This window comes from Anabrus simplex, chromosome 1 (assembly GCF_040414725.1).
Source record: "Anabrus simplex isolate iqAnaSimp1 chromosome 1, ASM4041472v1, whole genome shotgun sequence".
Taxonomy (NCBI): Eukaryota; Metazoa; Arthropoda; class Insecta; order Orthoptera; family Tettigoniidae; genus Anabrus; species Anabrus simplex.
The window spans coordinates 686,651,510-686,668,821 of NC_090265.1; the positions used below are offsets into that span (position 1 = coordinate 686,651,510).

The 17,312-nt window shown below is 38.7% G+C and overlaps 1 protein-coding gene across 2 annotated transcripts in view; it reads left to right on the forward strand.

The window, feature by feature from the left end:
- Positions 1-17,312, forward strand: part of shop (shopper) — a 134,711-nt gene that overhangs the window by 112,756 nt on the left and 4,643 nt on the right. For both annotated transcript variants that reach the window (XM_067135910.2, XM_067135911.2), the window contains exon 9: positions 11,069-11,244. In XM_067135910.2, coding sequence (XP_066992011.1) covers positions 11,069-11,244 — 176 coding nt within the window. The remainder of the gene's footprint in view (positions 1-11,068; positions 11,245-17,312) is intronic.

Consider the following 17,312-nt stretch of genomic DNA (forward strand, 5'->3'; position numbering starts at 1 on the left):
GAGTAATAATGGGAAAATGGAAAGACAAAAGGGACGTGATGTTCTTAACAACGAAACATGTTCCTGAACTGGCTGAAACTACTACCAAACAAGGCGTTACAAGGAAACCATCCACAGTGTTGCAATACAATGGAGGAAAGTCATTCATTGATGTTTCAGATCAACTAGCATCTTATGGTACATCTGTACGTCGAGGTGTAAAATGGTACAGAAAAATTATGTTTGAGCTCTTGATTAATACAGCTGTTGTTAATGCACACGCAGTTTACAAGCCTACTGTTTTTGCGCCAAAAGACATTGTATCATTCCGAGAAGAACTTGTAACTTACCTGCTTTTGGAACGTCTTCACAACAATGACAAAGACGACCTACCGAAGAACCACAAACTCAAAACCATTGAAGATAGGCCCAGAGGTAGGTGCACTTCTTGCTGTCAGCACGTGAGGGGAGGAAAATAGCTGCTAAGAGATGCTGTCAAGTAAGAACAATGTGCTTTGGTTGCCCAGAATTCAAGTACATAGATATGTAGCGAAGTAACAGAAAGTAAAATGTTGCTCTTAGTAAAATGTAAAAAAAATCAGTTGAAGGAATCTACTGAGTTTTGTATGTATTTACGCCTAATGCTGATTCCTGTGTCCATTTTTTAAATTTCATATTCTTGTCACCTAATCTAACCTAGGCTATTCTAACGTAACTTAACCTAACCCTGGTAACATAAAACAATATCCAAATCTGTATGGAAGTGTTTGAAATAAAAATAAATTAATAAATAATATTTTTAAACCACTTTTGTGCGTGTATTAAAATGACGCACACGAAAAGTGCATACATAAATTACTCTGAGCCCATGTGCATCTTATTGACTCACACCTTATTTAGGAGAGTTCAAGATGAGAAAATGTTTTCATTTGTTTTAAAACACCTGTAGGCCACCAGAATAACGAGTTCATGCAATAGTAAGCCTTGGGCTGTGGGTGAATTTACCAACTTTCTGGCTGGGTTTAACGGTGTATCAATTTGATACACATGGGGCTGAGCTCATAACTTGCCATGTATCAAATTGATACACATGGGGCTGAAAGTGCTATTGTTGGTTTTGAAAACTACTTTTACATCGTGCTTTTTAAAAATGTTTGTACTGTAAATTTGTTCGTTGAACATAAAGATAGAAAGGGAGGAGTTGGTTTTTTTTTTTTTTACTTATGATAATCTATACAGTATATATAAAATAACATGCCCCGACTGACTGACTCATTCATCATTGCCGAGCCAAAACTACTGGACATAAAGAAATGAAATTTTGAGGATACATTTATATTACAATGTAGGTGCTCGCTAATGGAGGATTTTTGGATATTCCATCGCTAAGAGGGTTAAAAGGGGGGTAAATTTTTAAAATGAGTGTACCTATATCTCAAAACTTTTAAAGTTTACAGGTATAAAATTCTTATTTAGAATCTCCTTTAAAAATAAACACATATTTTTGTTTTCAGAAAATCCCACTAGGAGGGGTGAAAAAGGGGTTGAATGCCTTTAACCCTGACAGTAACACTGCGCCCGTTTTCAATACGAGCTCATTGAAAGCGTATCCTGGCATCAATTATATTTATTCTCTAAAGAATGGACAAGGAAATAAATCTTATACAGCGAACAGAGAAAGAACCCTGGGTTGACGTGCAAGTGTTTTCGACGAGAGGTTAAAATGCCAACCCGGCCATAAATTCTCACGAGGACTGACCGGGAAGGACAACAGTCGGGTTGGGAGCGAGGAAAGACAATTGACCAGGAGGAAACAATACACTCGATATCCAGATTCACGGTTAAAAGTAGTGTGACGGAAGTGTCATAAAAACAACTGAAAAGTAACGCAATTGAGCCCAAGTGATACATTCACAACAGATCTGAACTAACGTCAAAAATACAAAGTGGAGGCCTAGAAAATATGACCAAGCTCGTACAATAGTAGAAAGTTTAACCCAAGCCCGCACAAACAGGGGAAGAATCGAATTCAGTGCAAGGAATCACCACGAACCAGCCAGTGAGGAAAAGCGTCATGTAAATTATCCCTGTAGGATTGGTTAAAGGCACGAGAAACCAAAATGAAGAATATACTGGAGGGAGAAAACCGAGTTGATAAATTTAGCCGCGCAGGACAAGGAAAGGCACTCTTTAATCCTTAGTGGTATCGTAATCGCAGTTGTAGTCTTATCGACATCAGAATTCTTAGTAATATCGGTCTTAGCATCATTCGTCGAACAGTTTATTTCTCGTTCATAGATTGTCAGACTCTTGTACTTGTGAATCGGCACGCGAGTTCGTGTTACTTTGAACGTCTCACTGGTACACTCTACATATTGACTAGTGACATTTGTATTTACAGACAGATGCATTGAGACACTGTTATATCGTATTAATATTTAGATATCGCTTTACCTCGTGTCAGAGAGTTGTCTAGGTACTCTGAATCAAAGTTAGGGAACGCAGTTATCTGAACTTAAAAGAAAATAATAACCAGAGAAACAGTTATTTTAATCAGAGTTACCATTTTACAATCGAGTCCATTGGAACATGCGCGACGGTGGAAGGCTATTGTTCACCGCATAAAGTGACTAACGGGGCTTGACCGACGTCGAAGTCCAAATCGTGTCCCGGAAATACAGAACAGTGTTAATTGGCAGTGCGGGAAATTTTCTGTCGGGCGACCGCAGCGCGAACGAGAGGGGAGACCCATGAACTGTGAGCAGAGGGAGAGATAGACAATGTTAGCACCGACATTTAAAACCATTACAAATTCTAGGATGCTATAGTAGCCACACAAACTCAGGAGCTCAGTTACAAATAGCTCATAAGGTGACCGTAATTTTATAGTGTCACTAGGCTACCGACAAGACAGCAGTGCACGAGATATTCCGGAGACGCAGCCTCAGGAGCAACCTATCCAGGACGAGGGCGCGACAATGGAGAACAGCAGCTGGACCACAGGGAAGACGGAACTGAGATCTGGACATCCGACGCCCACTACAATGATGGCTTAAACAGGATGGGGCCGTCCGATCCGAAGCAAGGAGTGACCTGAAGGCTGAGTAGCAAACATACCATTTTAATCATGTAGCACTTTACGTAGATATTTAGAGGGATTTGTAAATAGTAGTTTAATATGTAGAACTTTGTATTTTCCAAGAGGCAATCGCCAGTAACGTAAGAGTAAAAGCTAGAATTGGTAAATGAATCGACCCATTTCATCTTATTTCATCTTGTGTTGTGTGGGAGTTTAACGTAAGAATGCATGTCATTTGGAAATAAACTGTAAATAAGGGTCAAATCAATGTGGATAACTACATTTCACTCAGTGATAGTTTTCCTTTCTTAATAAACGCGCAGACAAGCCTCAAATATAATGTCAGGCCTAGTGTAATCTAGTAGTATGCATGCTTTGAAACGAATGAGGACATGCGTGGATATGTGTGATTTTCTACGTATGCTAGAGAATGAATGTGATCGTTACATGCATGTTGTCAATTCTTCGATCCTAATTAAGAGGAGAATCATCGAGAGAATTCAAAGTGGTAAATTAAATTAGTGAAATGTTCGGCCGTCAAATGTGTGTTGAGGAGTGTTAAAATTCAGCGTCTAGGAATGAACCAGGTAATAAGATGTAAATTCAAGGAATAATTCCTGTTATCATAGGAAGAGTCCATATTTACAGGTCGTCGTATTGTAGAATGGTCTAACTAAACGTGGAAAGAGTCTTCATTGTAATGACACGATAGTCATGTGAATCTGATTATAGTGTACAGACAGGCCTTGGGAAGGTAATAGTGAGATTGAGAAGTGTAATTCCTCAAGCTATAGAGATAGTGAGATTGAGATGTGTAATTCCTCAAGTTATAGAGATTAGGGAGCGTGTGTGATCTCCCAGAGTGTAGAAATTCCGCCAGGGCTAGCGTGGTCGGGCGAAGTGAACAGTTACTGTAATTACCCCTATGACTGTCATAAACGAAGGCCCATGCGCATACATCACCCACAGTTTTGTTTAATGAGTTAGACAGTGCTTTCGGGAAGTGACCTGGGAAGGGCATATGCTAGGTTCATTTCAGAGATAGTCATCGTTGGTATGAATGACAGGAGAACAGTGTTCATGGCTGAATGTTAATATTATGTATTTTGGTTTGTATGTGAGACTGACATTATGTTTACAGGTGTTGTGAGTGCGTCATGTGTTTAATTTATGTTGTAAATAATGTGTGTCCGTGGGAAATTGAAATCCACGTGAGGGATGATATAATTGATTTGTAATATTGTTTGTGCATAAGTAATTTATTATTGCGATTCATTTTACCAAGCTTTAGAGTTAGCGTTAGTCATCCCTTAAATATTTACGTAGAGGTCGGATAGGATTTCACCACAATGTTTTGTGGGCATGAAATTTGGCTACTCACGCCATTCAACGAGAAATAAAATACAAGCACAGTTTCCGTTTTGCGTCAACATTAAAGAATTAAATCCGCGAGTGTAATATGGTATATTCGTGTTCATTAGATATAGGACTTTGGACGTTCATATACGCAATGAATTTTACAGTTATTGAATCCAGGGATGTTTAATTTGTTTTGTTTAATTTGCCTTGCTATTTATGTGTTTATTTTGAATAAATTAGGATCTGTTTTAAATCAACTGTTGCCCATTATTCAGTAGATAGCTTCACCCATTATACAATGTCTGTTTATCGAAGTATATGTTCCCAAAATCTGAAATAGCGGTGTAAGTTCAAATTTTTCATAGAGGGTTAGGACCGGACACGCCTGAGTGGCTGGCTAGTTGGGGCATCGCCAGATTTTGGTGGCTATATGGGGACAACACGTCTATTAATATCGCTTTAGTTACACCACACGTTTCGAAGACGTGTCACTCAAAGCCTATTATTTAAAGTTACATTAAAGTTACCAGATGGAATGAACAAGGAATAGAGGTGGTGGAGGGGATAACTCTCCCCTTCTTAAGAGGAATAGATGGCATTCATTCGCACAACACGTCAGAAAAACGTATGGTGTTACTGTCAGGGTTAATGAGGATACTTATATCTCAGAAACTGAAGATATTACAGACCTGAAAATTGGTATTTGGAATCTCCTTTAAAAATAAAGAAACACTTTCTTGTTTTGTTTTTGGAAAATCCAATTAATGGGGGTTAAACAGGAGTGACAAATGGGGTGAAATTTTAGAAAGACTATATCTACAGTTTATCTTAGAAACGTAAAAGTGTTACAGGCGTAAAAATTGGTATTTGGAATCTGCTGTAAAAGTAAAGAAACATGGGTGATTTGTTTTCGGAAACTGCACTTAAGGGGAACTAAAAATGGGGTGAAATTTTAAAATGAACATGTCTACAGTACATCTCAATAATCTCTTATTAAAAATAAAGAAACGTGTATTTTTTGTTTTTGGTAAAACCACTTGGGTGTGTAAAAATGACTGAAAAAGAGGTTGAATTATTTTTATTAGGATACTGATATCTTAAAAACTGAAGATGTTACAGACATGAAAATTGGTATTTGGGATGTTCTTTAAAAGTAAAGAATACATATTTTTGTTTTCAGAAATCCACTTAGGGGGGGATTGAAAAACTAGTTGAAATGTTTGTTTGTATTGGTATTTGGAATCTGCTTTGAAAGTAAAGAAACACATATTCCTTCGATTTTGAAAAATCCAGTGAGTGGGGGGGAGGGTGAAATGAATAGTTGTTGCAGACGTGAAAATTGGTATTTGGATCTCCTTTAAAACAAAGAAAAACGCATTTGGAGGGGGGGGGGATAATCATCTTGGGGGGCAGGGGAGAAAAGGAGTTGAATTCCTTTTATGAGGACACACATCTCAAAAACTGAAGATGTTACAGTCATGATAATTGGTATTTAGAAGATCCTGTACTAATAAAGAAACAAGTATTTTTTCCAGAAAATACACTTAAGGGGGGGAGTGTGAAAGGAAGTGAAAAAAGCGAGTTCTTTTATGGGGATACTTATATCTCAAAACTGAAGGTAACCGACATGAACATTGGTATTTGGAAGAAACACGCTTTTTTTTCGGGGGGTGAAAAAGGAGTTTAGACCAATTGATTTTACTGTTCATAATGTACTTGATTCTGATCATAAACCGATCATTTTTAATCTTTCATGGGTTTGTTTTCAAGTGCCATCTTTTCCTTTCGAGAACTTAACCCTTTCCGCTCGTGTGTCGACCTGAGGTCGACAGCCGTCACTCAGCATTATAGCTCGTGTGTCGACCCTGAGTCGACACAATGTTTCGCCGCTCGTTGCTAGGTTACCTGGAATGCCAGGTCTTTTGTACTTCGTTTCGTAAGTGCTGGTCCCTTCCGGAAACTGAAAGAAACCAAATAGGTGTGTTTTAGTTTCTCTTTGCTTGGCAAAATTGCTCCGTTTCCTTGACAATGGAAAGCAGTCGCGTGAAGCAACATGGCGGCGCACAGTCTGACCGAAGCTGAGATTCTTGCGTCTATTTTGGCTGATTGTTTTTATAGTGACCATGAAAATGATGAAAATTTTGAATCTGGCAATGAAAGAGATATATCTATTAGTGATTCAAATGGCGATATTGATATCAGCGTCGCAAGAAATCATGGAGGCGGCGATAGTATTTTGACTCGTCCCGGTCCCAGTGATACAGTGCTGACTTCAAACATACCTTGGAGATCGCGGAGAACGGGTGATGCAGGATTACACAAATGTCCTTACAGATTAGAGAGTGCATTCATAAATTGTGGCAATGGACTTAAAATAGAACTAGAGTACTGGTAGCTATTTTTTTTCTGATCAGTTGATAACCTCTATTGTCCATGAGACAAACAAATTTGCTGAAATATAAATTACAGCAAAATACTCCACTTCTGAAGAGATCTATCTGGTTTTCTTGGAAAGCTGTGACATTAGAAGAGCTGAAGGCATTTATCGGTACAATTATCAACATGGGGATGAACAGTAAGGCAAAAATGCAGGATTAATTTAGTGCAGACTGGTTGGATAAGCAAGCAGGGCTTCCACACACTAAAGACATACCATTAAGAAAGTGAAAAACATGATTTTGTGTCATGTAAATACCATACATTCATTAATTTTGTAGTTTCTTCCTGTATTATTGTTACAACCAGTACTTAACACCAGGTTTTAAAATATGAAGAATGCTGACAGAAATAAATGCGAGTTGGGAGAAATCAGGACGTACAAATAATTCGAGTGGAAAGCGTTAAAGTTGGATTACAGTAGATTCTCCAGGATATAAATAAAAATTTAAACACATTTGAAATAAACAATAGGAATGACATTGATCTTGCAATTGTTCACCTATATAATGTCAATAATGCACAGAAGTATATTATTCGTATCACCAGAAATCCTGCGCACTTGCCTACGCGCGACGATGGTGCTGGTCACATTGTCAGCAATGACAATGGCAGCAGATGTAATTTGCTGCCAAGTAGCGGTCTTGCATCTTGCTGCGGGGTCCAGAACATTAATAATAATAATCTAAATTCAACTAATATCACCCACCTTAATAATAATAATAATATTCTGGACCATCATCAAAATATGCGGACCGCGCTGGAAACGGGTTCTGGCCAGGTAATGACTACGAATGCAGTCTGGCTGCGGGTTCAGTACCGCCAAGGCACCCAAGACAACACCACACCACAGCTCCTCAAGGATTTGGTCCATATTAAAAAGGCTTATAGGAAAAGATGGCAAAGATTTAGGGACCCAACTGACCGGGCGGAATACCTGGATCTAGCCCGGGAAATATGAAATCAATTGCTGAAAAGAAAGATTAAAAAATGGGAGGAACTTTGCCGTAATCTCTCAGAAAATGAGTCAGATCGCGAATTTTGGCGGTTTCTCTCAGAAAACGAGTCAGATCACGAATTTCGGCAGATGATATATAAAACGTTAAGCATTTAATTATAAATTTCAGTATAATACTCTAACGAAGCACAGTATCTTGCTAGTGTCCGAAATGTTTGAACGCGTCCAACAATCGTGGGGATGGCGTGTTCAGGTGTACATTGAGGCGCATGGTGGGCATTATGAGGATTTCTTGTATTAGAATGCAGTATCCCTGCTGGTACACCAACATGGCGACAGCTTCTTGACATGGTATGTGCCGTGCAGAGTTGGAAAGTCTGTAACTCTTAATCGATTTCAGTGTGTACTAGCTGATGTACCCGTGCTTCGCTATGGAATTCTACATTGTATACTGTGTTCTAGGTTAGGTAGTGTACACGTTGTGAGCAAGATTGTATTAAATTGCGTAGCACTTAACGTTACCCTAGAAACCGACAGGGAAGTCACCAAACGTTTTTTCTCATATGAAGACTGGGTTAAGGAATTTTCAATTTAAGGGTAGGCCACCTTGCCTACCATCAGTCTCAATCAGGTTGGGGAGTTTTCATTTTAATGACAGACACTCACTCTCCGCCTGCCTTTTTAGATCCTCAGAAAGACTGTCTTAGTAGTTTCCCCAATTGAAATGAACATAGGTCATTACAATGACGTAAGTATGAATGGCGCGATTAAAAGCAATGCTTTTATATGAAATACTCGATCAAATGAAAAACCACACATTTTCTCTGCCGATCTAACAGCCCAAAGTTCCAGAGCTGGAATGACCAAGCTGCAGAGAGCCGTGATCCGTGAACACACTTCGTCTTATCTTCGGCCGGGTGGGGGTGTCGAATAGTGGAGAATCCCAGAGCAAAAACTATGCCCTCTTGCTAATCTGTTTAATAGGAGTAGTCGTTGAGTCGGAAAATCTCCTCACTATGCAGGCGGCGAAAAAATCTATCTGACTTGGAGATCTATCCCCCAAGCCAGAGAAGAAACCCCACCTCACTGCTAATTTGGAATAAAATGCATGTAGAATTTAATGAAAGTAAAGAGGAAGAAGCTTTCCTTAAGAAACGGCTCTTTTCAGGGTTGAATTTTGAGTTATTTCGTGAATTGTGGTGCTATACTTTGGATTAGTTCTAAATTGTAATCCTAGACCAGGTCATACTAATACTACTAAGTGAGCCTTTGCCTTAAGTGCGCACACTGCTCATTCAAAACAGTGCGTCAGAGCAGGGATCGAATAGCTGGAATTCTCTGATGAACCAGTCTGTAATGTACCGGCAGTATCAGAATATGAACCAGAGGAATGGCATGCTAGAGAAGAAAGTTTTCTAACTCCCTAGCTATTTTCCGCCAATATTCAGTCAGACTGTTATACTGTTATACTTGTTACGCAGCATTAATCCCATCTATAGTCCGACTCGTTGGCTGAACTGTCAGCGTACTGGCCTTCGGTTCCAAGGGTCTCGGGTTCGATTCCCGGCCAGGTCGGGGATTTTAACCTTTATTGGTTAATTCCAATGGCACGGGGGCTGGGTGTATGTGTTGTCTTCATCATCATTTCATCCTCATCACGACGCCCAGGTCGCCTACGGGAGTCAAATAGAAAGACCTGCACCTGGCGAGCCGAACCCGTCCTGGGATATCCCGGCACTAAAAGCCATACGACATTTCATTTCAATCCCATCTATTTGAGTTGAGCAGCAGCATAAGAGACAAAGAACATCACAACAAACAATGGTCAATGTAATGTTATTGTTGATAATTGTTATGCGCTTTCAATATTGTAGGCCTCCACATTTAGCTTTCCTCTGACTCTGAAATACCACTCTTATCATAGTCGGTACGGTAAAACTGAATAAAACATAAATGATCGGAAATTGTATTCTCTATAACTTATGTTATGTAGTACTTTTCGGTAGGACCAATAACATGGGTATTTAAAAAATAAATTTTAAGCGCCTTCCCGTAAACTACAATTTCATCCAGGGTGAATAAAATTGTTTACAACTTAGACTGTAGTTTCTTATTCCCCGACTCCATATACCGATTTTCATTAAATTCTGTTAACCCATTTTCTCGTGGCTCGGCGTTGATGTGGGCTTGGCAACAAAAATACAAATTGATGAATATCTGTATTATCGAAGCCGGTACGGTAACAATGTATGACATAAATGATCGGAAATTTACTTATATATAACATTCGTTATGTAGTATTTATCGATAGGACCACTAATAAAATAAATATTTGAGAATTAAATTTTAGGCCTTCCCCTGAACTACCATTTCACTCAGCGTGAGTAAAATGATTTATAGCCTAGACGGTAGCGGCTCATCCCCCGACTTTACATATCAATTTTCATTAAATTCTCTTCAGCCTTTTTCTAGTGATGCGTGTACAGACAGACAGACAGACAGAAATTACGGAAAAGTAAAAAGTGCATTTCCTTGTTACTATGGACATGACCGATACAGAAATACAATTTTTTTCAAATTCTGAGCAATGTACAGACGAAAGTCTTATTTTATATATATAGATTATGGAAAGAATCATACCGCAGGCGAAAGGCAGAATATGTTGCTAGGAGTCTCATAGCCTTCTTTGACAACTTTTTCACTAACAGAGACCTGATTCATCTCTGATCCCTAGGATATAGAGCAAATGGTACTGTAAAAGAGAATTGAACAGGTGACTATCCTTTGAAAATGAGTAAGGAGTAGGAGAATAACCTAGAAGTTATTATCAAAATTGCGATGTGACCTTCTGCATACAATGTTTCAATGTGTACCACAAGAAGTTACGAGTTGATGTACATGACTGTTGTTATGTAAGACCATAGAGCTTGGAGACTTAATATCTTTAACACCCAATGTCCTCATACGAGGACATGTATTATATGCTAATATATGAAACTTAACCTAAATGTTTCCTAATAGTTGATGTATTGTTGCACTTTTACATATTTCGGAGTAAAAGTCTCTTCAGAAAGAAAAAAAGAAAAAAATAATTTGGGCGTTAATGGATATTAACAACTTTTTAAAGGTAGATTTAGGTAACTCTTACAAATGAGTGGGACAGTGTGTACAGTGAGCTGTGGCGTTTTTTCCTGCATTTTATATGTAATTTTATTGCTTAGTGATACTTTCATTATTGATTGTGTGCTATCCTCTAGGGTATGCTTGGTCTGGAGGAGGTAAGAAGATAATTCGAGTTGACGTGACAACAAATAGGGGAAAGACCTGGCATGTTGCTGACCTCACGCATCAGGAGAGGCAGTTAAAACCACCTCGACATTGGCCATGGACGTTATGGAAAGCTGAGATTGTAGTTCCTAAGGGCATAAAGAAGGTAGGTCTTATTGTTCCCATTGCTTCCTCTGCCAAGTCAAGCTGAAACCTGCTTTGAAATTTCTTTTGGCTGAGTTACAATATTATGCCTTCTGAAACTTCTTCCACTATTTTTAATGTAAGAAGTTGGCAACTTCCCGGCTTTCCTGTAATTTTCTGCATAGTTAAGCATTGTTAAATAATGTCCTTTTGAGGAACAAACTAGGGACAAATCATGTCAACTTGATTTATCAGTTGTTTGTTCCTTTCAATTACTTAAAATGACCCATTGGGCTTTTCTATATTTGTGCTTGTCCTGAGCTTTTAGTGTTATACCTTCTATATTCATCATGGTCTCTTTCTATTTCCTGTTGCTATCTGGCTTTCTTCTTTTCTTACACTTCCCATTTAGCTTTCTTCTTACCCTACACTTTCCACATCAAGATGGAAAACCTGTCAAAATGGTCCCTCAATAAGTACAGTGGAACCTCGATTTTCCATTTCCAGAAACTACATTTTTCCGGAATATTCATTCAGATTATTTGGTCCCGCGAGCATCTTAATTAAATTATGTTGTAAAAATCCTGCATTTTCCGCTCCTCAAAGAAAGTATTTCCCAGATCAACTGTCCCAGAAATTTCAGTACCATCAACGCTAAATCCTCGATCAAGCATTTTCAAGAAACTGTATCTCATATAAGGACGACTACGACATACTTATGGATCTTGGCGTTAACACCCCGTCATTGCGATAATTAAAGCAAGTACTGTACCGGAAAAGTGATCGGCGGTGAACTTGCATAAGGGACCATCTTAGCATCGCATTTGGGTGGTATTATTTAGAGAATCCTTGGCAATCATAAAGCAGAGAGTGGCCACAATAATTGGAAGGAGGCAGAGCAAATTTTGACATCTCTACTTGAAGACTGAACGAGTTTCGTCAAATATTCGTACTTGTAAAACGTCCACATTATGTCCAGGGTTAGATATTTATCATTTTACTTTTTTTGATTGTATCGCCGAACAGGTTTTTGGCACTTTCCTTATGGCACTATATAGTCACTGGGCTTTCAGGCAGGAATTGAAACTGCTACTTCTTAACACAAATCTAGTACAGTAGAAGTCCGTTATACAGAGAATTCTTAATAGTGAAAAATTTACTCATAACGGATTGTCGTTATATCCGATTTTTCGTAAAAGTCGGGGAAAACCCCATACACATTCAAATTGGTATGAAACGGCAATCAGTTTATTCAAAACTTGTGTTTTCGCGGATGATACCCACACTACGGCTTGCTCGTTTGTTATTTTTCGAAATCCGATACTACGTGAAAATGTATGTTTAGTTTCATTCTGAAAAAAGTTATAATATCACTCCAGAGGCTTCTGTGGCAAACGTTCCATATTTCTTCTTCAAACAGCGTAATAACCATATATGTATCATGAATATGTATTTCAATCGCACATAAAGAAACGATAACCTCCTTGCTACAAATTTACATGGGAACAACCGTATATATAACAATAATATAAAACTAATCTCTGAAATCAAGGATGTCATCTGCTATATCTTGAGGGTATCCCATTCTCATACCTGCCAACCCTTCCGATTTACCCAAAAAATTTCCGGTTTTTAACTCATCTTCCGATTTTCCGATTTTTTACTAGTATAACCTCTAGGATAAGGAATAAATTCTTATGTGCTGGTGTAATTTACGAAACCTCATTTTCAAGCGTATTTATTTGATACTTCATTTCGTGAGTGTTTCGTCCGTCGCCTTTGTGTATCATGTTTCCCACTCACCACAGCAGCGTGTGCGCTTGATACAGCTGGGGATTCGGGGCGAAGATCGACCTGCTAGCAACAGGCTAGCGCGCTAATGACTCAGTTAATCAGGGCGAAAGAATGAGTTTGTTATTGTGTTGTTCGCGCGCTGTTAAAATTGTTTCTGTGCGTAGTTTCATCGGAGTTGTAGGCCACGTGTTTTTTCTTGCATTTCTATGCTTTCTCCCTCTGTCAAAGTCGTATGTTAATAATGTATGGGACATATTGAATTGTTTTTTATGTGGTAGTTTCGCGTATTTAAGTGCATTATTTTAATGAGTTGAATGTTTTCTAAGGGGGTTGTGTCGGTGACAGTTTCTGGCATTTTCTTTTCTCGTCATGGCCAAAAAATATAATAAACGTTATCTCCAAGTGTTCAGAGATACCAATAAATTTCCGTTCATTTTACCGTCTGATAAAGGAAACTACCATATTTTCTCGCGTAATTAATGCCCTTGCATAATTTACGCATCGCAATATTTTTGGGTCCAAAGTGGAGAAAAAGAAATGTTCACGTATTTGGCACACCCACAACTTCAAAAGTCCATAACTCAGCTCCGATGTGTTTCGAAATAAAGATGTCAACCACTCAAGTAGCAGGCTTCCTATTGCGAAAGGGGGCATTCCAAACACAGGGCAACGTGCTGTTATTAGCTGTCAGGAAATCCCACTGCACTAGATTTACGAGTGTTTCAGGTACGGGACATTCTGTGATCTCAAAATTGTTTGTCAATCCACAGTATTGGAGTAATACTGCATCATACAAACTCACGGTGATCAGTTACACCGAAACATATGGGAATAGAGCAGCGGGCAGCAAGTATTCAGTGTCCAAATGAAACATGCGCTACTGCGGTTACAGAAGTGCACTTCAAGTGGCCAACAAGTCTCGCAAAGCATTTCGCGGACCAAAAAGCGGCAAGTTTCCACAAGTAGAGGATTATCTGCTTGAATATATGATTTTGTTACACAATGTTGGATAAGCCGTTTCTCGCGAAATGCTGTGTTTTAAAGTATGAGAAATAGCCACAGCACATGGAATCAGTGTCTCGGATTTGAAGGTTAGCCAAGGCTTGATTAATTTTATGAAGAGAAATGGACTTTTCTCTTCGACGAAGAACAACATTATGCCAAAAAATGACGAATGATTTCAACCATTTTCATCGCTTTGTGATTGAGAAGTGTAAAGTGAAGGAATATTTGATTTCCCTTATAGGAACCGCAGGTCAGACACCAATCAGTTTCCGTGTGCCACAAAATCGAACAATCGATAAGAAAGGAACATACAGTGTTATCGTACGCGCTACCGAAAGCAAAAAACAACTATGTACCGGTACTGCAATGCTTGCTGTAACAGCTGATGTCAGAAAGCTTGCACCTTACATTGTTCTAAAATGAAAAACAATGCCTGAAGCGAAATTTCCGTGAGTGATCCACGTTCGTATTCAAGAAAAAAGGTGGATGGACATGTCACTTGTACAAGATACGAACGGTTTGGGTTACTGTAGCAGGGTCCCTCCTTCGATGCCCGGCCCTTCTCGTGTTGGACAGTTTTCTTTTTTTGCCGGTATGTCATTCAGGTCGTATTGTCAGCTCGTAATGAGAAGAATATTTTTTAGTGTCTATACTTCAAACCCACGTGTCTAACTTACCTGATGTACCCTATTTGACTTTTCAGAAAAAAATCTCACGCCAGAATTTTAAGCCAAATGACGATAACCGCAAATGAGTTGAACCAATTGTGTTTATATTATTTTTTATGTATATTTTAAATGTAATTGTTTTGTAAATAATTTGTAAAGATTTCAATTCCTTGAATAATTTACGCATCCAAAGTTTTCGCCTGTAATTTTTGTCTAAAAAGTGTGTTAATTATGCAAGAAAATACGGTATTATGCATTTTGTTGTGTGTGTTCGTGTAACATAAATATTATTATTCGTATGTATAAGTGTCATAAATGAGAGTGATTAGGTATATTTTCTTGTAACCATTTTTATGTTTTCTTAGTTTAAGATTTTAAATTTAATAGTCAGTTCGTATTGTAACTGTCGATATGTATGCCTTTTATCCTGACCTTTTTTGACATAGACTGTGGTGGAATATATGTGATGAAATCCATGAATTAAAAAATCTTCCTATTTTTGGTTTCTGAAAGTTGGCAGGTATGCATTCTTACTTAATTGCAGTATTTAGCATTAAAATGAAGCGATCGTTTACGTAGCCTTTCTCTCTAACGAGTTAACAACCATATCGGACATGTTATTTACGCATTTATTACAAACACGTGTTCTCCGTTTTCATTTCCATTTTTCTTTACGGAACAGCAGTCGGCGGGTATTACAAATCAACTCCGACATCGCTTTCAAATGTCGACAAGAGAGCTCGCTAATGTACATCGCGAGGAAACAGTACTGAAGATGATCGATCGCATGCAATGTAATCGTTGGATGCATAAATTTTGGTAATGGAAAAAATCGTGCACCTATAATCACTCGTAATAACTGATGCTACAGTGATAGGGCTCTCACTGTAAGCGAAAGGTAATACAGTTTAATATAGGAATAATGAAAGGGCAGACAAAAACTGTCGTTATAATGGGGTTATCGTTATATACCATACTCGTTATAGCAGACTTCTACTGTATTTTAATGTTATCATATACGATTATGTTATCAAGACTAGAACAGATGTTGCAACTTACGTAAAGCCATGGGAGGTTTTGGGATTGCCTATTACTGTTTTGGTCCTAATACAAGACGTCTTTGTATTAAAATGTCATAAAAACTGCAGTCGTTTTATTTGCACACGTTACATTTAAAAAGACTGTATAATTTCCCATTCGTACTGACTTGTGCAGAGAGCACGCTTTCCAGCAGAGCTCAAGGTCACGAATAAACATAATTTCTGAAGTTTTTACTATATTTTTTCTCGTTCCAATTTGATTGTGGTTAGTGGTGTGCGGAATTAAATACAGTAGAGTCTCGCTCATCCGACCTTCGCTTATCCGACATTCCGTGTTATCCGACACTGGTAGACTTAATTCAGACACATGCGGTGTGGAGGGTGCGACCATGGGACAAACACTGACCTGACCGCTGGTGGTAGGACCGCTTTTTTTTTCTTTCTCAAGGACAGGTGCAGTGAGTCTTCAGTCATTCTTCATTGTAGTATTGGTTGGGTGCGGATGTTATAGTTTTCATATCCTCTGTGAGTATAGCGAGTAAATGGAAGAAAGTGATTGTTTTTATGGAAGACAAGTTGAGTGCATTAAAGAGACTGGACAAAGGGGAAAGTCTTCAAGATGTGGCTTCAGATTATGGTGTTGGATGTGTTGCAGTGGGAGACTGGAAAAAACAGAGGGAAGGAGTTGAAAAGTGGTGCTCTACCAGAGCAGAGAAAAACAATGAAAAAATGTGAGTACGGAAAAGTAAGTGAAGCACTATTTCTTTGGTTATCTCAACACCGGGAAAAGGGCCTGCCAATATCTGGCCCCATTCTGCAGGAAAAAGCTGAGTATTTCCAGAAGGAGTTTAATGAAAGGGACCCTAATTTTCCTGCCAGTGATGGGTGGCTTGATCGGTGGAAAAGAACGCCACGGCATTAGGCAGCTTAATATCTGTGGAGAAAAGTTTCTGACATCTGGAATTTTTTCGTTCAATACTGCATGTACTGTAGAATTGAATTTATAATTCAATAAATATAGTACCGTAAAACATGTCGTTTTAGTACTAGCGTATAGCCTTCCTGTTTCAGTTCAGTTATTCTGTATTATCCGACATTTTCGGTGATCCGACGTAGTCCAGGTCCCGTTTAGGTCGGATAATCGAGACTCTACTGTATAATACATACTTTATTAGATTAGAGAATTAAAAACTACTTGTGGTTGATTGTAGTTTGGCTTGGTGTTATTCGATTTTTCGAAGAGTTTGTCTGATCAAAGTTGTTTAACTGAATTTAAAGTATCGCATACCGGTAATTAATGCTTGAAGCTGGTCCTGCGGTCTAACTTGCCTTTCACCCGGAGGGTCCGGGTTTGATTTCTGGCCGGGTCAGGCATTTTTATCTGAATATGAAGGCTGGTTCTAGGTCCACTCAGCCTACGTGATTACCTTCAATTGAACAGGAATCTAATGGTGAGATGGCGACACCAATCTAGAGAACCAGGAATAATGGTCCAGAGGAATCGTCACACTGACCATGCATCACCTAGTAATCTGCAAGCCTTCGGGCTTAGCAACGGTCGCTTAATAGATGCAGGACCATTA